Genomic DNA, 25276 nt, shown 5'->3' with positions numbered 1-25276 from the left:
AAAACAATCTCTGTTTATCGCAATAAAAAAATCCACGAAATCGATAAACTTTTGAGTAATTTTCGTTATTTAGCATATGTTCTACATCTACAGTAGTTTAGCTTTCTCAGACTGTATGAAGTTGCTAATGATATCTGCCTACCGGACCCCATACCCCGGATTGATTCCATCTGGACCGCAAGACATCATGACGACAGTTGCGCCCTCACATCATCTCTAGTGAGCAGTGCGACAAAACAGTGCTGTGTACACCAGATCTGATCATTCTGCGCTGTATTCTTGAATATTTTTCTCTAGCACCGAACACACTTCATTTATGCCCTGTCCCGCTCTGCACATGTTGCCTCTTTTCCCCACATGTGAGTAGACATGAGGCACTGCATAAGTTAACGTGGTTCCAGAGTACCTTTCTTTTTTTTTCTTTTTTTTCTCCCAATTTGGAATGCCCAATTCCCACTACTTAGTAGGTCCTCGTGGTGGTGCGGTTACTTTCCTCAATTCGGGTGGCGGAGGACAAGTCTCAGTTGCCTCCACTTCTGAGACAGTCAATCCACACATCTTATCACGTGGCTCGTTGTGCATGACACCGTGGATACCCACAGCACAGGAGGCTCATGCTACTCTCCGTGATCCACACACAACTTACCACACACCCCACTGAGAGCGAGAACCCCTAATCACGACCATGAGGAGGTTACCCCTTGTGACTCTACCCTCCATAGCAGCCGGGCCAATTTGGTTGCTTAGGAGACCTGGCTGGAGTCACTCAGCACACCCTGGATTCGAACTCGCAGCTCCATGGGTGGTAGTCAGCGTCAGTACTCTCTGAGCTACCCAGGCCCCGGTTCCAGAGTACCTTAAGACCATAACGTTTCTTCTAAACTTAGCTTTATTAATCAGCATGTAACGAGCCTTTAATAATAAACAAATAGATTTCTGTTCTAATTTTGTGAAATGAATCAGATGTCGTCATCATCTCTGGCATGGATGACAAGGCAATAAAGTTACTAGTTTGTAGTCTAGTCTTTCTCACTTTAATGAAAATATAAAAGTGGTCCATTCAGACTTTTACATTTTCTAAATTTTCTCTCAAGGGATACACCTGAACCCCCAACAGTATCATTCCTCAGTCATAAGGGCTTCTATGCCCTCATACTTGCTATCTGAATGTAATAAAATATAAAAATTATTTCAATGTAAAAATTATATGCTGTCATTATGCTTCAAAACGAACAGATGATATTTTAACATTCATATCCAGCTGCTCTCGATTGATAAACTATAAAATATTTTAATATTTTGGTAGAAGATCCCTCAGACACCACTGCTTTGACTGTTTAGGATTATATTTTCTTCTTTTCTTCTGCCAGGAAGAAACTAGGAAATTCAAAAAAATGTGCAATGTGCAAATGTGAATGTATATCGTGATAAATATCGATATCAAACGATATGAAAAATAATATCATGATAGGATTTTTTGCCATATCTCTCAGCTCTACGACTGAATAACTTGTTCATAACTGAACTAACCAGCAGACCAATCATCACATCTGAAATGTTGCTCTGGCCATCCTAAAATAACAGTGACTAGAAAATCCAAAGCCTGCATAGAGTTTGTAGAGCAAAAAGGTTGAATATAGACCTTATTCACAGTAGCGCCATCTTTGATGGGAATGACAATAAGGCTGTGAGGGATAGAATTACCATCTCTTCAATGGCATGCATGGTATAAAGTTGTAAAAAGCTTCTAGATCACATCTGATTTTCCACAACTCAAGTTGTCTGGAGTTTTTTTGTCTACTGAATGTTCTTAGATGTTTTTTCTATGTTTTTTCTGTGGAACGATCCAAAAAATCTGGGTGGTTGATAGGTAGTTGCGTACTTCCGCAGTACAAACGGTTGAACGCTGAAGTTTAATACTGATGTTTAGGGGTTTGTTCAAATCCCTAACCCAAAACTAACAGTGATGCTTGCCATAGCAAACACTGCAAATTATAGTAATGGCTAAATGCTGTAAGATCTATGTGTATTTCTGTAGATTGGAATTTCAAGACAGTAGCAGCCACATTTGTAAGTGATTCCCCATTGAAGTTGACCCAACAAAATCTTTCCATTGGACTTCTCGTCTCCCATACAGATAAATATTCTCAGGAAAATTCAAAACATCTTTTCCATCTGGAGATGTGTGGCTTTAATCGAGTAAAATGTGTGCTTTCTCCAGCAGTCCCTTAGCTTGTGATCTTTCAGATGTGCAGGATTCATTTGGGTGTTTAGAATCAAAAACTGAACACAAAACGTGTCACAACAGTGTCTGGCCACAACACCAGTTACTGCTCTGGCTTACTATTTTATTGTAAGCTAAGGCAATCATTACTATCACTATTGCTCATTTTTGGGGTTAGGGGTTTGTTCCCTAACCCTAAGTATTAAATTTGCTAAGTCACATTTCTACATAATTTGATCATCTCTAGTTATCTGTTTCTCATCAAGGTTGCTGCAGGACTCCATAAGATGTTTTCTTGTAAGTATATGTGTGGTTTAATGTCCTGTCCCTGTTGTTCTAGATGAGAAGCCGGCGCTGGAAGAGGACAGCGTGGTATGCCAGCATCCAGACTGCACAGAGCGCCGTTATGCCTCAAAGGTAAGAGCAACGTACCAGATGCCCTTTTCAAAACAAGCCTGAGTCCTTTCTAAAGACTGCTGAGAGTCTCTATCTCTCTGTGGAGGGTCCCGTGGTTTAAAGGATCAATGTGAGCTTCTGAGGCCCTGCGTCCTGCTGGGGTATGAGGTCGCCTCTCTGGCCACTAGACTGTGAAATGAATTTCATCTCATAAGATGATGTACTCTGAATCAGGAGGAGAGCAGAGAACAAAAGTCTTCTTGATCTATTCGCCTTTGGCATCACTGTTGGAACTCTGGGGATTAAAGTAGACAGTTATGGCCCTGACACAAATGGCTCACGTGTTGTGGTCTTGCAGACTTGCAAAAAACCATTTTCTTATTCATGTTTTGTAAAAATATCTAAACAGCCATAAAATAAGATTAATTTACATGAGAAGCAGAATGGTATAAGATATTAAGTGTTTTTTTGCAGAAAAATCTTACCAAATTTGGTGAGGTTTATGCTTTAAACAAGAAAAAAGCTATCTGCCAATGGGGTAAGAAAAATATACTTGAATATAGCTGCAAGCAGCATTTACAGGGCCAAGCACTGAAATGGCAAGCATTGCATCTCAGTAAGCACAGCACAAAGCAATCCCACACTACTCCTCAAGTTGCCTCAGGATGGGATCAAACCTGTGCCTTTCCATTCGACAGTTCAGCACACAATCCACTGCACCATGCTGCCACAAGGTAAATAACCTTTGCAGTGCCACCAAAGGGACATACCAAGCTAAAAATCAGATCAGCCAAGCACCAACCCATGACCTTGATGTTGCCAGTACCAGTTGAGCTGAATGTAGGAGCATCAATGTAGAAACATATACCCTCCTCAATCTTAGAACTGAGAGTTGAGCTTATTTTATTTATGGAAAAGGAGGAAATAGAGCAGAAAGGGCTGTTCCGAGTTGGAGCTTGCTGACTTTCACCTAATCACTCTTTTGAAAAAGATTGCAAAGGTCTCTCCGTACATCCAAAAGAGAGCCACCCTGCATGAAGTCAGCCGGTAACAATGTCTTTCCAGCGCTGTGTGTGTCCGTGTTTGTGTGTATAAGTGAACACATGGATTTCGGTTTATGATTATGTGACCAGGACCGCAGTAGGGGGTCAGCCTGCAGGAAAACCTCTGTGATGATTGTGCTCGTCTGGCGCCCGTCGCCCCGAGGTCACGGGCTGCGGTTATGTAAGGAGATTACGGGGACCTTGCAAGTTTACATGAGGGGGAGGAATGTTTTTAGTCCTGTTGTCACCTTTGGCTCACTCTCTGGTTGCTCAGTCTGCTGTTTTGTTATCGTTGATCTTCTACTAGAGATATTAATATGTTAAAGGGACAGTTGACCCAAAAAGGAAAATTCTGTCTTCATACTCTCCTTCATGGTGTTCCAAAACCATGAGGGGATGGAAACCTTTTTTTCCATACAATGAAAGTGAATGGTGACTAAGGCTGTCATTACATCTAGCATCTCCTTTTGTGTTTCACAAAAGAAAATAAGTCATATGGGTTTGGAACAATGAAGTGGAATGAAAGATGACAGCATATTTATTTTTGTGTGGACTATACTTTTAAAGCTGATGTGTATAATGGTTTCAGTCTCTGTAGTGCTTTCCAAAATTGCTGTTTGTCTGAGCAGCCTAACCAGCTTGACACAGCAACACTGACTCAACCAATGGCGTGAGTTTGGGGCGGGACTATCTGTATGTACAACCAATGGAAGACCGAGGATGCATTCAGAAATCTGTTTGAAAACAACGCTTATTTTTTTCGTTTGGTGACGCTAGTGTAACCGAAATTACACTTCTGCTTTAAAGGAATAGTTCCCCCAAAAATGAGAATTTTCTCATCATTTACTCACCCTCATGCCATCCCAGATGTGTATGACTTTCTTTCTTCTGTTGAATACAAACGAAGATTTTTAGAAGAGGTCTGTAGGTCCATACAATGTAAGTGAATGAGGTCAAAAACTTTGAAGCTCTAAAAAGCACAGCATACAAGTAATCCATAAGTAGTCCAGTGTTTTAATACATTTCTTCTGATTAAGCAATCTAATAGGTTTTTGGGTGAGAACAGTCCAAAATATAACTCCTTTTTTACTGTACATCTTGCCATTGCAGGCTCCTTGTTTATCAAGATTTCAAGCTCAATTATACTTCCTAGCACCATCTAGCAGTCTGTGAATGCATCAAGCACTAGGATGTGTAATCGAGCTTGAAATCATGATTGTGCTTGTAGACTGCAATGGCAAGATGTACATGGAAAGAGGTGTTACATTTTGGTCTGTTCTCACCCAAAACCTACTAGATCACTTCAGAAGACATGGATTAAACCACTGGAGTCTTATGGATTACTTTATGCTGACTTTATGTGCTTTTTGGAGCATCAAAGTTTTGGACCCCATTCACTTGCATTGTATGGACCTACAGAGCTGAGATATTCTTCTAAAAATCTTTGTTTGGGTTCAGCAGCATAAAGCAATTCATATATATCTGGGATGGCCAGAGTGTGAGTAAATCAAGAGAGAATTTTCCTTTTTGGGTGAACTATTCCTTTAATTTACTCTCAATCACTACTGGTGCAAATGATGTGTGTTTGTTTTGTACCTATTACTCCTAGTTGCTTTTTCAGCAGTACCTTTGTAGTCACATGATTCTGTATGGTTCCCTGTGCTGTTGTAGCACACTTTGGTCACTAGGTAGAGGCAGAGAGTCAAGGCAATTTTTATGCTTTGGAACAATACTCATTTGAGTGTTGCACAGGACTCTATTGGTCAGACCCCAGTAAAGCTGACAATAAATATTTTGTGCAATAATTTCTGGGCCTTTTCAGGTCAATATCACGGAAATTCAAAAAGAAAAAAATGTCTGCCGCAAATTTTACCCCAAAATAAAAAAAAAAATTTTTTTATGCCAAAACGTTTTTGCATGAAGAAAATAAAGCTTATTTTAGGACCATTAAGATTTAGATAATTTTTCGTGAGTAATTTTAATAAAAAATAATCCCCTCTCCCCAATTCTAATTACTGTAATAAAAAAAGAAATCCTTATTCTGTAATGTGAGAAATGATGCATTTTATTATAAATTATTATTGTATTTCTGCATCATGGTAGTATTTATTGCACTGAATTTCATTTATGCTAATTATAAAAATCATTGTGTCCTGACAGGATGATATTCGTTACTGTATTACAATAATGTAAATTTAATATTTTTAGCATTATATTCATGAGGATTTGTGCTGTTTTGTTAATTGTCATGAAAATAATGTCACAGTGAAAAAGTTGTGGTATCTCAATGGCCCTAAAAATAGTCAAATTTTCCTTATGCAAAATACTAGTTGGTTTCTCGTACTTTTTTTTTACTTGGTGGGGGGGTATGATTTGATTACTCACCACTTTTTAAAGTGTGTAGCTGTTTCACAAAGCAGTTACATTTAAAAAGCTACATTAAATAAATGTTCCTAATTGCCTAGATATTGCAAGTGTACCTCACTCTAATAAAAGTTAGTAAATATCACTGCATTTATGGATCTGCATAGAATAAAAAATTGTTCACTTAAACTTCCAGTTAGCATGCCAAAAACTCCCTCCCCTTTACTAGACAAAGGTTAAATGCATGGTGTAGATGTTTTGGAAATACTCATTTAGAAAGTGCTTGCTTTTGACTTTTTTTATTGTTTCAAAATGGCTTTTGAAAATGCTGAGAGTGACGCTTGTTTAAACGTAAGCATGCCGTATTGTAGAAATAGTTTTAAACAAACAATTATGGAAAGCTTGTTAAAACTCACTGGTTGCCAAGTTGTACCTCATCTTGCTGCATGGAGTTGGGGGCAGTTGGAGCGTACTTCCATCACTCAGAGCCAATTACCTCTATTCAATATCCAACACGACCATACTGCGCCGGGCGAGGTGTGGGTCACCAGGGAAATCCACCCCACCAAAGTTCTGTACGTTTGTTTGGATGTGTGTGAGACACAGTCATAGATCAGATAACTGTCCTCGCTTTCTCAATAACACATCATCCTCGTTTAAATGAATCTTACAATGTCTGTCCATCCACCCACTTAGTCACTCTCTGCTACATTTCCTTAAAGGGGTTTTTCTACCTTTTCCTCAATATTTTTAGATTTTCCTTATGTTTCCTTATTCCACTGTAAATCTTACCCAAGGCATGTTGTTGAGTGATGGAATACAAGCCGCCTTGTCCGCCTGTCGTTTCTCATTTCCATCCTTTCTTTTCCAGTTCTGAAACGGGCCATAAATATATTTAGCTTTTCATTACATTAATGATTCATGGGTAACTCTGGGCAACTGCAGTTTAGGTTGACTCATAAAAAGAAGCTATTAAAGTTATCCTGGATGGTTCCTTTAAGAATCATTACGAACTGTAGGAATATGCCACGGGACTCTTAGGGCCATAGTGGACTATGTGTGTCCTCTTGTCTTTTGACAACAACTGACTAGTCGTCTAGTGAGTCGTGATCCTAATTCTTTTAGATAATATTTTTAATGACGGTGAAAAAAACGGGGATACATTTAGAGATTCAACTTTTCGGAGAGGGACATACAGTGGATAAAAAAAGTCTACACACCCCTGTTAAAACAGCAGGTTTTTGTGATGTAAAAAATTAAACAAAGATAAATCATATCAGAATTGTTGCACCTTTAATGTAAAAATTACAACCTATGCAATGCCACTGAAAACCAAAGTGACACATTTCAGAGAAAAAATAAATAAAAATAAATAATTTTTACATCACAAAAAACTGCTGAGTACATTTATAAGTCGTAATGGGTTTTTGCCTGTCTGTTGGCACATGGTTTTGCAGTGTATATTTTCTTTCGTCTGTGTATGAACTTCAAGACGTATGCCCCAGTCATTATTGACTTTCCAAGCAATTTTTTTCACCCACAGATTTTATTACCATTAAATAACCGCAAAAATATAAATTGAGCTAGAGTGGACAAGGTAATGGCTTGTAAGATCAAATTAGCGAGTGAGGGCCCAGACGAGCGGTTTTCTTAGTAAAGGAATGGAAGGATGACTTCACTGTTGCATAATGGTCATGGAGCACTCCCCGTTGTTGAAAGTCTGGAGGTCTGTAGGCACTGTGGGCAGTGTGGTGGAGGAGAGGATGTGGACTGGGTACCGAAACCTGTGATAATGGGTTTTCAATGGTGAATACATGGAGTGTCTTTGATTGGCGCTTGATACCTCCGGTCATCAGTCATTTATCAGTCACAGAAACAACAACGTTTTCATTTATCAGTTATGACATCAGTTTGCTTGCAAATTAGCCTTGCCTAACTAGACTTTTGGCTTATGGACCAGACTGAAGTCATATTGCAGCATATTCTGGCCATGAACCACCCACTTATACACTGTCCGACTGACATATAAAAAGACCAACCACAGTCTGTCATCATTAGGAGCACGTAAAACTGAAATGGATGCTAACAAATTATTGAGAAAAAACGAGAAAATTCAAAATATGGCACAACAGTCTCCGAATATTTGTACAGAAAACAGAAATAAATTAGTGGAAATGTGTGTAGACATAAAGCTAGTTTATACTTAACTGGAAAAATAGGCTTCTTTTAGTTAACCTAAACATTATGATGAAATGCACTGATGTTTTTGTTATGCTATAAGATGTTCGTTTGGTGATATTTCTCATTCTCGCACATCCCTGAAATTCTTGACCTAGAGGAGCTCTGCAAGTCGAAGAACATTGATGATTGGTTTAAATAATCGTGGATGTGATTTGGACGGGACGTTCTTCATTTACAGTTGTGCATTCCAGTTGAGAAGATTGTAGCTAGCTAGCTTGTTAGCTAGGCTACTATCTTACATCCAAAGTATACTTCGGTTGTCCGCGTGTATCACAAAGCAGTTGTAGTGCGCATGCGTTGAACGCCTTCACATTCGCTCGCAGCCAGTAGAGTATCTGGAACGCACAAAATGAAGATTCCACGGGCAGTATAAACACAGGCTTCGTTCGCCCAGGGTGCTTTAGTCTGTTTAGTCTAATAGTAAGGGTCATTCTGGTTGGATACCTACTGTACTAAGGCAATGTCCACACTAATCCATGCAAGCTTGAAACCTTAGTTTTCAATCTCCTAATTTCATTGTTTTCCATAGTATATGGTAATGGAGAGCATTTCTGAAACACTCTGTTTTCCGTGGAGGAAAACGCTATTCTAGTGTGGATGAGAGGTTAAACCTAGCTAAATTGATGCATTTTCAAATAAAAATCTATTAGTGTGGATGTAGCCTTACTGCCTCAAACAAAACATAAATACCTTAAAAAGATCTGAAGCCGTGAAAATGGCAAAACTTGGCAAATCCAGTGTTAGTTCTTCCTCACAAGTGCTCATAATATAACAAAACTCCAAGAAATTATGTTGGAATCATGCAATCTAATTAAACCTTGCTATTTTCACAAGTGCAGTCCAGTTTTTTGTGCCATATGATTCAGCTGGTCTGTAAACGGACTGTGGACAGCCTGTGGGCATGCCGTCTGAGACTGGGACTACTTGCAAATTAATTCTAACAAGCAGATTAATAAATGCATTTGTCAAATTCAGTATCGCAATGAAATAGTTCCAGATATTGTTTTGCTACATCCCAGACAGGCCTGGCACAGTGTGAGTTGTTTCCTGGGCAGGTGTGCACACCTTCTCTGGAAAAAAGGTGTTGCATAATGTTTATCAGAAAAAGACTCCTGCTCTGTGAATATTTTTCAGTAAGACGACTACATGGTAATGGAATAGTTTGGATCTGGGACATTCACAGGGAAAGTGTAGAGTGTAAAAAAAAAACCAGGATCTATCTCGGTATGCCTTTCTTTGAAAGTCAAGAGTGACTTACAGGAATGCTGCTTGAATGAGGAAGAAACACCTGACCTACAAATTTGCAGAAACCATACCTAAAGATTCTCATGAATGTTTTGTGGGATAGTTCACTAAAAAATACAAATAGTCATTTACTCACCCTTCTGTTGTTCCAAACCTGTACAACTTTCTTCCATGGAACGCGACATGAGATGTTAGTCTTAGTCACCATTCACACTCATTGCAAATTTTTGCCATATAATGAAAGTGAACGGTGACTGAGGCCTGTGTAACATGTCCTTTTATTCTCCATGGAAGAAAGTCATACCGGTTTGGAATAGAATATGATACTGCAACATTTTACTTATTATTTCTCTGTCATCAGCATTGGACTTTGCTTTTGCACGGTTATATTGTTAGCTAAGTCTAAGTTAGGATATTGGTAGGATAGAAATTGTGCACCCATTGTACATTATTTAAACTAAAAATATTGATTCTTGGCTTGAGAATATCGATATAGTGTTGTGAGGTAAAATATTGCAATACTTGGAATGGCAGGTATGGCAAAAATTTTATATTTTACCCTGTTTTTAGCCCAATAAAAAAATTTTTTTTTTACAAAATATATGAAAACAAAATGTATAATTTTTTAATTTAAATATAATATATTTTCATTGATTATTTTGTAATTAATAAAAATATAAAGTAATTGTATACCTTGTTTCTAAACCCAGTAAAAATACAATATATACAAAAAAAACAAAAACAAAATATATATATATTAAAATAAAATGTATAATTTGTATTAGATTTTATTTGATATTTTATAGTATAAATATAATTTAATTTATTTATTTTATAATAGATAAAAATATAATGCTATTTTGGACCCTATTTATAAACACAATAAAAATACAATATATTTTTAAAATGAAACAATTTGTAATTTTTATTTATATTTTATTTTATGTTTTATAATATAAAATAGAATGTGTTTTATTTATTACATTTAATTTTTTATAAAAATATAAAGCCCAAAGGCATTTTATTTGACAAGCTTGAAATCCCTGGTGGACCTCCAGAAATTGGGATGCTTAGACAGACATAACACTCGGACAGCACAGGTCTGCATAATTTAATCACTATATTTTGACCAGAAGAGCCATATTGTGGTCAGATGGGCATCAGCTGTGTCGAAGCACTTCTTTACGATTTCTTTGCCCTGAGCACCTGATCCCCTCAGGTAATTGTATTGCTGCTGTCTGCCTCTTTAAATATGAACTCATTTTATTGAAGCAGACACCAGGGGGCCTGCTAAGAGCAACTACTCCCCAAACACTCCCCCCACTCTCTCTCTCTCTTTTATTTAGAAAGATAATTGTGGAAGACTTAAGCCTTGTTTATACTTTCACCTGGCACCGCAGTGCGTCCTGCGTGCTCAGCTTTTGTCGTGTTTCACTTGTAACCTCATGAAACAAAAAGAACATAGAAACAGCAGATGCTCCTGATTGAGACAGTTGCTTTAATGCTTCCTAGTCCAAATACAATGTGATAAAGTATAGATATTAAAATATAAATGTGACGCTAACTCAGATATTGTTATCATCCTGTGGGGGGCGGTATCTGGTTACAAAGTGCACCAGTCAAAGGTGTTGCATCGATGCAACGTGCAGTTACATTTTTGAATAGGTCCACGTTAAGCGTAGGTTCGACGCAGAAGTATAAATTGGCCTTTATACTTGACGCGCGCTGTGGTTGCACTCTTCTCCAAACCACAGATGGCAGTGCAGAGAAAATATCAGCCAATCCAGCAAGAAACCGCAGTGAAGAAGTGCTTTTCTGAACTTTACATTTACATACCCAGGTATTATATTAATAGTCCATGTTCGCTGGTCTTTTTCAAGACGTGAACAAAACAAAAACACTTATGAACCAGTAGTAGACTTTACACTGTCTGACTGTGGCTAAACTCAAGCACTTTTGTTTACAGTAAAGATACTAGTGTTTTAAATTTTAGAGCAAAGTTGGTGACTTTTACATTTAAAATAATTGTATGAATACCGGGTGCATTTAGACACGATGATAAAGATGCTTGTGAAAATGTTGTCCTTTTAGCATTATTAACAGTATGCTGGCTCAACACTGCAGGAACAGCTGTCCTGCCCATTTCCTCAAATTTGTCCAATGGTGTTGAAGCAGTGTGACACATGTCCCAGTCATAATATACGCGAGAGCAGACTTACCGTACAGACAAGGGAGACTTCACCTGCAAGTGGTGAGCCAGGTCTGGAAGAGACATGGGCAAGCTGCTATATCTCTTCGCATCGCCAGAAAACGCTCACTCACTGTCATCTGAACCAATGTTAAAAACGAAACTGTGCGAGAGAGACCCAGTGCTCTATTTTCACAAGTGCGCAAAGCGTAGCGCTATGCGCTAAGACCGTGCGCAATGTCTTATCCAATTTCTGTGAGATAGCTAATTCTAAGTGCAATTTTCGTGCCAGCGCAAATAGGTGTGGGTGGGGGAGTGTTTGCGCTGTGGATGTATTGTATGTAAATGAAGTGGAGCAAAACACAATTTGCTATTTTCCTAAGAATTTAGTTGTTGCGTCCAAAGTCTAAATTCAATTCCTGCATCTGCAGATTGGAGATTTCACCAGCAGTTAGTAATAATGTGCATGTGCAAACTCTTAAAATATAGTGGAACATTAAATTAAGTCCCTGACAATAACTGTTGTAGCTGTTTTGAAAAAATTATTATGAGATAGTTTAACACAATCTAAACGTCATGTCTTATTTTTCAGTTATTATCATTGTTTATATTTACAATTGTATTTATGATCTTATATATATTTGATTGATTGATTTTTAAGTCACTGCAAAAGGCGGCGGTAGAAGAAGTCGGACAGAGTAAAATGTTTAGATTTGGTATGATTTTTTTTGACCACTTCGTTATTTTTATTATATTTTCATTTCGTTTGAAGTATAATTTGAATTTAGAAATCGTTTTGGTTTATTTATTTCATGTTTCAATAAATGAATAAATTGTTTCAATATCGGTAGAAGTGAAGTGCGTGCCGATGCAATCACTGTTAATATTAGCCATGATTTGTGTGTCAGTAGATGAAAATTATTAATAATACTTACATTCTCTGTAATTTAACAGAGCCTACATCCAAACCACGTTTTCCATGCGTATAAGAGGACTGTTTAACAAGAACGCACAAAATAATATAAATCCATATTTTTATTCTTCTAATTCATTGCATACAGTCCATTTACACTACCAATTTCTTATGAATGTACTGTCTTTGTTTATATCGCTGGTGCTTGACAGGGAATGGACTATATAATAGAACGGAGATGGTGCTGGAGAAGAACCTCCATTGACCGGATTAGCATCTTGCACACACTATTACGCCAAACCCACTTGCACCTACACTTGGCTCACGCTTGCACAAAAATACCAAAACTTCATGGCCATGCCTACTGACTTTGCGCTTTGACTTAAGGCATTGCATTGCGCTTAAAATAGTGCTCCAGTGTGTGCGTGATAGAGACCATATGGCAGCTATAGAGAAAATAATTGTTTTGATATTAAAAACTTCAGCAAATTAAACTTCAGCATTCAATTTTTTTTTAATTTTTTTTTTTATGTACAGTGTCTAATAATGCATTGGTAATGTACACTTGTGTATCTTGCCAATAAAGCTTGATATTAATTTAATCTGCCCATTTGATTCTTAAGAGTCTGCTGGAAAACGGCATAAGACTTTGCCCAACTTTTTATTACAGCATGTCCACTGATTTTATGCCAGGTATCCATATACTTGTATTAAATATTTATACCTTTACAAATTTTTCTAATTAATTCTTCCTGGAAAAAAATCAAATAAATAAATTTTAATGTACATATTTATTATTTAATAAATGATGACTAACCAATTTTTTGAGACAAAGTAAAAAGTAAATATATTTATGATTATATCTTTTTACAATGTTTGTTGTAATGTACCATGACTAATTGTGATCGCAGAATCAGAGAAAACTGAGCTTTTTTTTTTTTTATTAATTCACAGTTCTAATATATATATATATATATACTGCATACTGTCAAGCCTTATGTAGGCCTAGATCCTATTCTAGAAAAACATCAACTTTAAAACCTTTCGCTTTCAGTCATTTGATTTTCTGTAATTGTCTAACTGGGAAATAGAATGGTGATGTAATAACAAAGCAGAACCAAAACAAAACCAGCTTTCTCAGGGATAAGTTTTGCAGGGTGTGGTGTTTTGTGTAGCATTATTGTAAATCTCTGTAAACTAAAGCTGTGCGGTCATCTGTTTGGGGTTCATATGAATTTGCCCCTCATACATTTGACTGATAGGCCATATGTGATATAATCACCTGATCTACAATTTAAGGGGGAGGGGGGGTCTTTGACACAGAAATATAAAAAATGACATCCAAATATAATGACCATGTCCACAGCTGATGATTCATCACATATATCACATGATATCCAGCATAACGTGCCTTGATTTGGAATATTCTTTGTTTCACATGAGTTTCATTTAGTCCGAATTTTTTTTTTAAGGTCCTCAGTGAAACTTTTTTGGATTCCATACTGTGTAGAAATAAGGGTTCTTTGCTCGCAGCACAAAGCATTTTGACAACAGAATACTCAGCACGTTATGGATTTGAGCTGCCCATTTTGTGTTATGGGGTTGATCTTTTCCAGGGAAACATCAGCATCACTATCCAAATTGCCCGACATGGACGGAGAAGGTTTTTTACCCCAGAGTCGTCCTCCAGCTTCTGGGTCTCCTTGTCCTATACTTGTTATATTCTACTACATTGCTAAAATAGTTTGTTTTTTGCCCTTTTTTTACCTGTCTCTCTGCCTTTTGGTTTTATTCTCTAATTAGTTGCTTTATGTTCACCGGTTTCATATTTTTGTTAGGGCTGTATCAATTTTACATGTTAATTTAGTTCAATTATTACAATTAATAAAAAGTACAATTAATTATAAAAAAAAAAAAAAATGCTGTTATTTTAAAAAATAAATAAATTTAAAACTTAAAACATGCCCCCTGATCCGTAGGTAAATTAGGAGTAAAAAGGAGTTTTTCCCTATCATCAGAGCAATTCAAGTTTGAAGTAACACCTAAATCCAAAATATAAAAAATCTGGGGGGATTTTCTCCTCTTTTTCTCCCAATTTGGAATGCCCAGTTCCCAATGTGCTCCAAGTCCTCATGGTGGCGTAGTGACTCACCTCAATCCGGGTGACGGAGGACGAATCCCAGTTGCCTCCGTGTCTGAGACCGCCAACCCACGCATCTTATCACGTGGCTTGTTGAGCGCGTTACCGCGGAGATATAGCGCCTGTGGAGGCTTCACGCCATCCACCGCAGCATCCACGCACAACTCACCACGTGCCCCACCGAGAACGAACCACATTATAGTGATCATGAGGGGGTTACCCCATGTGACTTTACCCTCCCTAGCAACCGGGCCAATTTGGTTGCTTAGGAGACCCGACTGGAGTCACTCAGCACGCCCTGGGAATGGAACTACCGAACTCCAGGGGTGGTAGCCAGCGTCTTTACCACTGAGCTACCCAGGCCCCTCTCAAAATATTAAAAATCGTAAATATTTTTGTGAATTTTACAGTCAGCGCAGTAACCGCGCCTCGCTAAACGACACTTATTGAGAACAGGAGTGGTTCACATAAAATCAGTTTTATTATAAACATTTTAAGGGCTCTTTGAAGCAAATATGTTTATGCAATTAATTGCGATTTATTTGATCAATCAGGATATTATGTAAATAATTTGCTAAATGTTCATTAATTGACAACCCTAGTTTTTTACATAGTGGGAGAATACATGATTAAGCCCCTCTTCAAAAATCTGTCAAAAATGTCTGTGAATAGAGTATTTCTGCACTTGCATTGGTAACCAAAAACGTTTGCTTTTGCGTGATGCTGCATCCACATCGATAGGTATCCATATAAAGTTCAAGACCCCAGTCGTATCGGCCAGCGAAACATAAACAAAAAAATTACTTGAATTATACGCGTACTATTCAGCCATTAATCCCATTAATCAATGTAATAATGCAAGTTGATTTTATTGATGAAAGGTATTGTAAAGTGCTTCTATATGTGCTATAATTTCATCCTCCTTTCCATTTTTATCAATGCTCTTTTAAGCGATTCACAAATTACGTTTATCTGTCCTCCTTAAGAATCAATTAAAGCAGTTCATGTGAGCTGACATTCACAGATAAGCTTCACCTTAAATCCTGTATTTCAGAAGAAAAAGCAGATATGAACACATTTGTCAAAAAAGTGATCTTAATCGCAAGAAAAACAAATGGAAAGAGTTTGAAGTTTATGTGTCCTGTGTACAGGGGATGGGGGTGTAGTAAACATAGATCATGGCATCATGCCAGCCCTACATAACGTGATTTTATCTGATCCTTTCTCTTCCACAAATGCACACACATACACACACACACACACACACACACACACACACACACACACACACACTCCCACAGTTAAATAGTCCCACACAGAAAGCTAAGGGGTCTAAACAGCGGCCACGTTTGAAGCAATGACACGCAGAAATTCTCCAGGGGATAGAAGCCTTCATACAACACACCTGCTCTAGACCGAGGCTCTATACTCTAGCATGCACACACATGCTTGGGAAGTTATTAGATTAAAAACGCACCAGTCCGACAAATCCATTCAGGCTGCTAGGGGAAATTACAGTTTATTCTGGACAGAATAGAGAACAGTGATTTGATTCAACAGTGAGGAGCAACATGCACACATGGAAACATGCATGCGACCTTGACCGTCTACAGGTGAGTGCATCCTATAGCCTGTCAGGGCAGTTTATTTAGCATTTTGTGGCAATTTAGTAATTTGTAAAGGGTTTTTCTTTCTGATTTCATGGTGTCACTCACTTTTCCTGGTTTTGTGTGACGTATACCTGCTTTTTTTCTAGAGAAAAGTACATGGATTTTATGATGATGAGTAGCAGGAACAGTTTAAACATGTTAAAGTAAATGGGGCAAGCTTGCAGGTCTGGACTGGGTAGAAGAGGAGAGATATTTCTTTCAGCTCTGTTCTTTGTCTCAATCTGTCTCTACAAAATTTTTTTTGTCACCTTTCTCTTTTGAGATCCCACGCAAAAATTACGTGTACAAAAAAGTACCATGATATTATCATGGTTTTTGGACGTGTGTCATGGTAAAACAATGTTGTTGTTTTTTTAACAGAATACCATTGTATTCTTTGAAGTACCTTGGAGTACCTTGTGAACCATGGTAATGTATACCAAATACCATCATGGTATTATCATCTAATGCAATCACTGTACTAGAGGACTATCATCTCATAAAACCTGTTAAGAAAATATCCAGATCATATTGCATCCCAAAATCAAAAGAAAGAAGCCCATATATTGGACCACTCACTTTTTTTGGCATTGTGACATGAAAAAATAAGCACAATCCCACCTCAATTTTCATTATCTTAATCACTTGTCTTCATTTACTCATGTATAAAACAGCAAAAAAGTAATTCAGGAACACGGTTCTCAGCTTGTTTTGGATGTGTAGCCTAGTTTACTTAAACAATATGACATGCTGTTATCCTACGCAAAATAAGTATTTTTATGTAAATTCTATTAATCAAAATTAGGGCTGTCGGTTTAACAAGTTAATTTAGTGTGATTGAATTATGTAAACAAAATAATGCATTAAAATGAACAGTACAGAGAATGGAGACAGTGGTTTTCTGCTGTTGTAGCCCATCCGCCTCAAGGTTCGACATGTGCATTCCGGGATGCTATTCTGCTCACTATAATTGTACAGAGTGGTTATCTGAGTTACTGTAGACTTTCTGTCAGCTCGAACCAGTCTAGCCATTTTCCGCTGACCTCCTCTCATCAACAAGGTGTTTCCGTGTGCAGAACTGACGCTCACTGGATGTTTTTTGTTTTTGGCACCATTCTGAGTAAACTCTAGAGACTGTTGTGTGTGAAAATCCCAGGAGATCAGCAGTTACAGAAATACTCAAACCCGCCTGTCTGGCACCAACAATCATGCCATGGTCAATCACTGAGATCAAATTTTTTCCCCATTCTGATGGTTGATGTGAACATAAACTGAAGCTCCTGAGCCGTACCTGCATGATTTTATGCAATGCACTGCTGCCACACGATTGGCTGATTAGGTAATTGTATGAATATGTAGGTGTACAGGTGTTCCAAATTAAGTGCTCAGTGAGTGTATTTTAATATAGTATGTTATAAATATTTAAAGTTTATACATTTAATTATCTTTATTTGCGGGGTTTCTCAGAAAATAACAATACAGTTGTGTTCAAAAGTGTGCATACCCTGGCAGAAATTGTGAAATTTTGGCATTGTTTTTGAAAATATGACTGATCATGCAAAAAAACTGTCTTTTATTTAAGGATAGTGATCATATGAAGCCATTTATTATCACATAGTTGTTTGGTTCCTTTTTAAATCATAATGATAACAGAAATCACCCAAATGGCCCGATCAAATTTTTACATACCCTTGAATGCTTGGTCTTGTTACAGACACACAAGGTGACAGACACAAGTTTAAATGGCAATTAAAGGTTAATTTCCCACACCTGTGGCTTTTTAAATTGCAATTAGTGTCTGTGTATGAATACAGGAGAAATACAGGCTGCTCTGGAAAAAGATGGTGTGGTTGTTTCAAGGAGCACAATACTTGTTGACCCCTCTCCAAACATAGCGCTTATGGTTGTGACCATAAAGCTCTATTTTGGTCTCGTCACTCCCAAATTACAGTGTGCCAGAAGCTGTGAGGCGTGTCAAGGTGTTGTCGGGCATATTGTAACCGGACTTTTTTGTGGCATTGGCACAGTAAAGTCTTCTGTCTGTCAACTCGACCATGCAGCTCATTTTTGTTCAAGTATCGTCGTATTGTGCTCCTTGAAACAACCACACTGTCTTTTTCCAGAGCTGCCTGTATTTCTCCTGAGGTTACCTGTGGGTTTTTCTTTGTATCCCAAACAATTCTTCTGGCATTTGTGGCTGAAATCTTTCTTGGTCTACCTGACCTTGGCTTGGTATCAAGAGATCCCCAAATTTTCCACTTCTTAATAAGTGATTGAACAGTACTGATTGGCATTTTCAAGGCTTTGGATATCTTTTTATATCCTTTTCCATCTTTATAAAGTTCCATTACCTTGTTACGCAGGTCTTTTGACAGTTCTTTTCTGCTCCCCATGGCTCAGTATCTAGCCTGCTCAATGCATCCATGTGTGAGCTAACAAACTCATTGACTATTCATACACAGACCCTAATTGCAATTTAAAAAGCCACAGGTGTGGGAAATTAACCTTTGCCATTTAAACCTGTGTGTGTCACCTTGTGTGTCTGTAACAAGGCCAAACATTCAAGGGTATGTAAACTTTTGATCAGGGCCATTTGGATGATTTCTGTTACCATTATGATTTAAAAAGGAGCCAAACAACTATGTGATAATAAATGGCTTCATATGATCACTATCCTTAAATAAAAGATAGTTTTTTTGCATGATCAGTCATATTTTCAAAATCAATGCCTAATTTCACAATTTCTGCCAGGGTATGCAAACTTTTGAGCACAACTGTATATACGATTAACTCAATTAATTATTGGGCACATCATGCAATAAATTTGATTAAACATTTTAGTCGATTGACAGCCCTGATCTAAATGAATCGCAATTACAATATCAAGGGAAATAATCAACAATGATATTTTTTTTTTGTTTTTTTGTTTTTGTTTTTTGGTATTAATCATGCAGCCCTAATATCTAGATGCTTTATGGTAATGATAATTTGGGGGCAAAATGGGCTTAATTGTCATGAAAATAATGTCACAATGCAAAAAGTCTTTATGGTCCAAAAAACAGACTTGGGTGAAATGTGACCCAGAAATAAGATTCAAGCAAAATACACCCTGATGGACTTCAGATCTATTTTATATAGGCATATTTTCTTCCTATTTACTTCACATTTGTATAATCATGCCACTAATCCCCAGTGCCACTTTCTCCTCTCATGTCATTTCTTTTCCATTTTAAAGAGGAATAAATGTTGAATGCAGTGCTCCAACTCCTTTCACTTCCTCCTCCCTGTCACTCCACCTCTCCCTCCCTCTTTCCTGTGTCTCTATTCCTCCTCCTATTCTTTCCCTGAAGCTATGGATAGCAGCGTTGCGTTACAGAGCAGAGCTCGAGACCACTCTCGTTGCGCACTTGACAGAGTTTGAGTTGAATGTGTGCAGCTGCTGGTGAGTTTTTGCTTCTGTTTGTCTTACTGAAATTCATTTACATGTTTTACTGTCTAGACTGACTCTTTCCTCTACATATGTGTCTGGTTCTAACACATAAGGGAAAGCTATGCTTAAGTTTTTTTTCTTCTTAAATGACTTTTTAGTAATTCATATTATTAAAAGTCAATGTTTAAACTTTGAGAGCTAGCTATAATTTCAGAACATGTTTAAGCAAGCCTGTATGAAATCACGATGTTTGAACGTTCAAGTCGTTTTTGCTTATTTCGCTTGGACTGTTGGAATTTAATGAGGTTTTACTCACAGCTCTCTGTGAAAATTGCATTACTTGTGTTTTCATTGCTTTAATTAGTGAAAGCATAAAGGACTTTTGTGTTGGCTAATGTTTCAGATAAGTCAGGTTTAAAGTTCTTCATTGACATTCAAAAGACATGACTTTCTTTTCTGTTGTCATTTACATCGCATCTCATATTTTGATGATAATTCAGAATCCAAAGTAAAATCGCAGCGTAAAAAAAATCCATATTCTTGTTCCTTCTCATGTTGAAGGTGGCTGCTTTCCAGGTGTAGGTGTGTACACACACGTATGGTTTTCAGGCAACACACTGATGCTACATGTTGAAACACACACTGAGAGGAATGTTTGTTGCGAAAGGAAGAGTTAAGGGGGAATTCAGAGCAAACACAGTTTTGGATCCATCTGCACAGTTTTCAGATGATTTTCCTATGTAAACATGTGCTAGATGGACGTCTGACTTATGCGCTGCTGCGGCGGTTGCTGTTTTTTTTTTTTTTTTTTCAGCATCTTGTGTATAAGTGATACATTTTTTAGATGCAGTGTCAAGTTAAAGGAACTTCAACTTTTAAAAAGTTTTCTCGAGACACCTTGAGATAGTTATTCATTGTGCTGCACCTTGCTTTTTTTAATGCAAGAACGCTTTGGGTATGAACAACCCTTTAGTCGGTCTTTGCTGCACCTCTAGCATGGAGAGGCTTGTCCTCCATCATACGGCCAACTTAGTGTTTTTCCAATATTCCAATAAAGTTTTTCCAATTTGGAATGTCAACACAACTCCAGAGAATGCCTTTCCACAGATTTAACAAAGATCTGTTTCGGAAAAAGCATTAAGCTACTTTCAAGGAACTGTGGTTGACTTTATTGTGTGGAAAACTACTGGTAGAAGGTCACTTGGAAAAGAAAGAAGTCTCTCTGTGGTAGAACAGGCCATATTTAAAGGACTCGAGACCTTGTGACCTTGTACCAGAGTGTGCAAACTCTGTTCGAGATAGCGAACCAGCCCTTGAGTAAACTAAGTTTTCATGGAAAGTGATTGCGCTTGTCAAAATGTGGAACTCGATGGCTTGTTGATGAACCACAGTTTTAGTTTACAAGACTCTCAGTATTAGTCACTCAAGGAAGTTTAGGTTGCTCTGCAGTGACCTGATAGGCCTTTCTTGTTTTCAGGACACAAGTGTGGAAATCCCATGCCACTCCACATTGGTTTGTCATCAGTATTCTGTGAATGGGCTGGCCTGCCAGACTGTTTGTGGCGTATCTTCTGGGGTATGTGGTTGACTCAGCTGTGACACAATAAACAAAAGTTTGGTTCTCTGTTTGAGTTGGTATTCTTTGTGCTTTTGGCTGACTGGAAAAGATGCAGGTTATCTTTTTCAATAACATGAAGATGATGATATTAAGCATGATAATTGGCAAAAGATTAAAACCAAAATTCATCTTATAAAACAATGGATCAATCGCTGTTCAGCGTGTTTTTTTTGTTTTTTTTTAAGCAAGGTAATGTTTGGATTACATCAGAGGAATACTGTAGTGTCCAAAGGTCTGAGACCACATTAGTCGCACTTCCACTATCGGGCCAAATGAGGACGTGCCAGGGCCAATTTGCGTTCCCACTGTCAATTTCAGGGCTTAAACTCGTTGATTACACTTGGGCCAAAGAAAGCCAGCTGGGGATTGAGGTGGGGTCAGTGTCAAAGGCTGAGTTACACTGAGGCAGGTCTTGCTTTCCAAAAAGCAAAGACCAAAATAAGTAAATAAACAGCAGCTTCAGTCACCACCATGTTCATGACGAATGCTAGCTTGTCTCCAGTCCCCTATTACTTGTGAAATATGTGGGGTTAGCACCAGGGCGATGTACTCAGGGCGGGTTTTAGGGCAACGATGCAGGACTATTGGCCCGATAGTGGGAATGCAGATCGATTTTGGTCTCGAGGTTCAAGGCTATTGTCCCGGCTGACCAGTTGATAGCCCTGGCTCGCACTGGCCTATTAGTGGAAATGTGGCAATTGAAAATGTGGACTTTGTCATTTAAACCTGCAAATAAACAAAAGCTGTGTCCCAAATGATCCACTGTACACTATGCACTTACACTAAGCACTCGGCCATCTAGTGTATGAATTCAAAGTGTAGTATAGTCCCAAATGGAACACTTCTTTTTTTACTACAAAGAAGCATTCGCTGTTTTTCAGCTGATGGAAGTGATGTTTTAAACACATGCGATCATGTTGCTGCTAACGTTAGCATGTTAGCCAAAATCAGTTAAACGCATCTCAAATAATGTACATATTTACACAGCGTGGGGTGATGGTAAAGTGTGGGGTGATGATAAAGCATTCAACTCACATTTGTAAGCTGCTGTCTTCACAGAAGTCTCACTAGTTGCTACATTCACCATTAATTACAAGTGTTTTGTCAGGCCAGCATAGCAACCAGGTAACTCCGTACCTTCCGCTATGTTGTGCAAACATGAGCGCTGAGTTCATGAAATGTCCAGCATTACACACTTGTTTTTTTGGTTGAAGAAGTATATCATACATCTTTTCATTGCATTTTCAGCGTGAACATAAAATTCGCACTACTTGGACTACAAAATGGCATCGAAAAGTGCAGAAATTGGACTAAACAATAATTCGTCTTTTTATAACTCCTCTTCCAGCTGAAATCATACCAGTCCATTTTTGCAAAATCTGACTTACAGACTTAGATAATGTAATTTATGCATGTTTATCAGACCACAACTGACCTCTGCGTTTTGCGCATGCATGCTCTGAAAGACAAAGATGGTGAGCGGCATGTATTTAACACTTTCTTAACTGTCATTCCTCCTTCAAATATTCAAATACACTTTTTTTGGCATCATGTATACTTGGACAGACAGATGGAGACTGTAGCTTAACTACAGAAAAACATATGTAAATGTTGACTGTAGTCTCAGGGACTAAATGAGGTAAATTCCAACTGCGGTCAATGTATTTTGACACAGGTCTTTGCCACTGTTCTTTCTGCTGAATTGTTCTGGATGTCCACTGACCCAAGGCTGTGACCCATCAGTCACTAGCCCCAGTCTGCATACTTCTAAAAAGTGCCTTCTTGTATCTCCATCATTTCCTTTCTTTAGACCAGTCACTTTGAATGCGCATAATTTAGTGAGTGGCGTCCAGGTGTCATCTCTGAGATAAATTGGTCATTTTGCATTGTTAATTTATGCAAGTTTCTGTAAAAAATTTGTTAACTTTTGGCAGTCTGATCAAATAAATAGTCATGGAAAAAGACGTTTTAAATCATGGCTGTATTTACCTCCAGTTCTTCACATGAGAAGTTTAGCACATTGCATACATACTATTTGCTGCAGAAGTGTCAACTGCAGCTAGTACAACAGTTTGGAGTTAGTAAAGTGTCTGTGAAGGTTTTCGGGTGGATAAATTGCTTCTTTTTTATATAAAAACACTTATTTGGAGTTTCTTGTGAGCCTATAACCATATGGACTCACAGTTTGTTCAAAAGGATCATAATGTGGGCTCTGTTTTTAGCCTCAGTTTAAGAGAACTCAAGGAAAACAACGTGTGGCGAACCAAGCTAATATAACACTGGCTTGGTTTGCATAAATGCCTTTTATTTTTTCAATCTATTTTCTTTTAATGTGCACTTTATGGGCCAGACGCTTGTCTTGGTGTCAATGTTTGTAGCAGTGGCAAAGTATGGCAGTTCTCCATCCAGCTGAGTTTGGTACTGAAAAATGAACGCAAACTGCAACCGCTTTGATTTCACTTCCTTCATTGCTTGCTTTTTTCTCGAAATGCACAAAGCAGAGCAGTTGAAAGATGTTTGTCTGTGGCTTCAGTTGCACAATTACTCATTCACATAAATTACCTAACCACACCATGGGTCTGTGTGTAGTTTGTAAAATAATGTAAGACAAGTACTAGAGTAGCAATTCAAGTGTGCATTTGTCGTCATCCTTATTCTTGATTGATAGGTAGGTTGGTAGATAGGCTGACAAAACTAAATGGGAAAGAGTACAGTGCTGTGAAAAAGTATTCTCCTGATTTCTTATTTTTTTATGTATATCTCATACTAAATTGTTTAAATCAAACAAAATCGAACATAAAACAAAGGCAATCTGAGTAAACACAAAATACAGTTTTTAAATGATAATGTTATTTATTGAATCAGAAAACTTATCCAATACCAACTGGGCCTAGTTACTAAATCCCCAAATCTATGAAACTGCATTCATAATGGGGTTCAGCTGGACTAGACAAACCCAGGCCTGATTACTGCCAGCACTGTTCAATCAAATCAACACCTAAACAGAACTTTATCAGCAGCATGAAGTTGGCTAATAGGTCTCACCCATGCTAAGGTCGAAAGAAATTCCAGAAATGAGGAAAAAGGTGATTGAAATACATCAGTCTGGGAAGGGTTACAAAGCTATTTCAAAGGCTCTGGGACTCCAAAGAACCACAGTGAGAGCCATTATCTCCAAATGGAGAAAACTTGGCACAGTAGTGAACCTTCCCAGAAGTGGCCGACCTTTCAAAATTCCTCCAAGAGCACAGAAAAGCCAAGGACAACATCCAAGGAACTGCAGGCCTTTCTCGCATCAGTAAAGGTTACTGTTCATGACTGCACTATCAGAAAGACACTTGCCAAAAATGGCATTCATGAAAGAGTGGCGAGGCGAAAACCACTGCTAAAACAGAAGAACATTAAGGCTCATCTGAATTTTGCCAAAACACACCTTGATGATCCTCAAACCTTTTGGGAGATTGTTCTGTGGACTGATGAGTCGAAAGTGGAACTGTTTGGAAAACCGGTTCCCGTTACTATTGACGCAAATCAAACACCGAATTCCACAAAAAGAACATTATACCTACGGTCAAGCATGGTGGTGGTGTGGGGATGCTTTGCTGCTTCAGGGCCAGGGCGACTTGCAGTAATTGAGGGAAACATGAATTCTGCTCTCTACCAGAAAATCCTAAAGGAGAACATCCGGTCATCAATGGATTATGCAGCAAGACAATGATCCAAAGCATAGGAGTAAGTCTATCTCTGAATGGCTCAAAAGAAGCAAAATTAAAGTTTTGGAGTGGCCTAGTCAAAGTTCTGACTTGAACCTGATTGAGATGCCTT

General features: G+C 38.0%; 1 protein-coding gene across 5 annotated transcripts in view; it reads left to right on the top strand.

Annotated features, from left to right (window-relative positions):
• plekhg5b (pleckstrin homology domain containing, family G (with RhoGef domain) member 5b) overlaps nucleotides 1-25276 on the top strand; it is a 91263-nt gene that overhangs the window by 18931 nt on the left and 47056 nt on the right. For 3 of the 5 annotated variants that reach the window (XM_051661851.1, XM_051661852.1, XM_051661850.1), the window contains exon 2: nucleotides 2565-2641. In XM_051661851.1, the coding sequence (XP_051517811.1) occupies nucleotides 2565-2641 (77 nt within the window). Of the gene's footprint in view, nucleotides 1-2564; nucleotides 2642-16310; nucleotides 16368-19754; nucleotides 19846-25276 lie in introns of those variants that run through there. The other 2 variants (XM_051661853.1, XM_051661855.1) reach the window with 2 other exon arrangements.

This window comes from Myxocyprinus asiaticus, chromosome 29 (genome assembly GCF_019703515.2).
Source record: "Myxocyprinus asiaticus isolate MX2 ecotype Aquarium Trade chromosome 29, UBuf_Myxa_2, whole genome shotgun sequence".
NCBI classification, from domain to species: domain Eukaryota; kingdom Metazoa; phylum Chordata; class Actinopteri; order Cypriniformes; family Catostomidae; genus Myxocyprinus; species Myxocyprinus asiaticus.
This window is presented reverse-complemented; position numbering and strand designations above follow the sequence as displayed.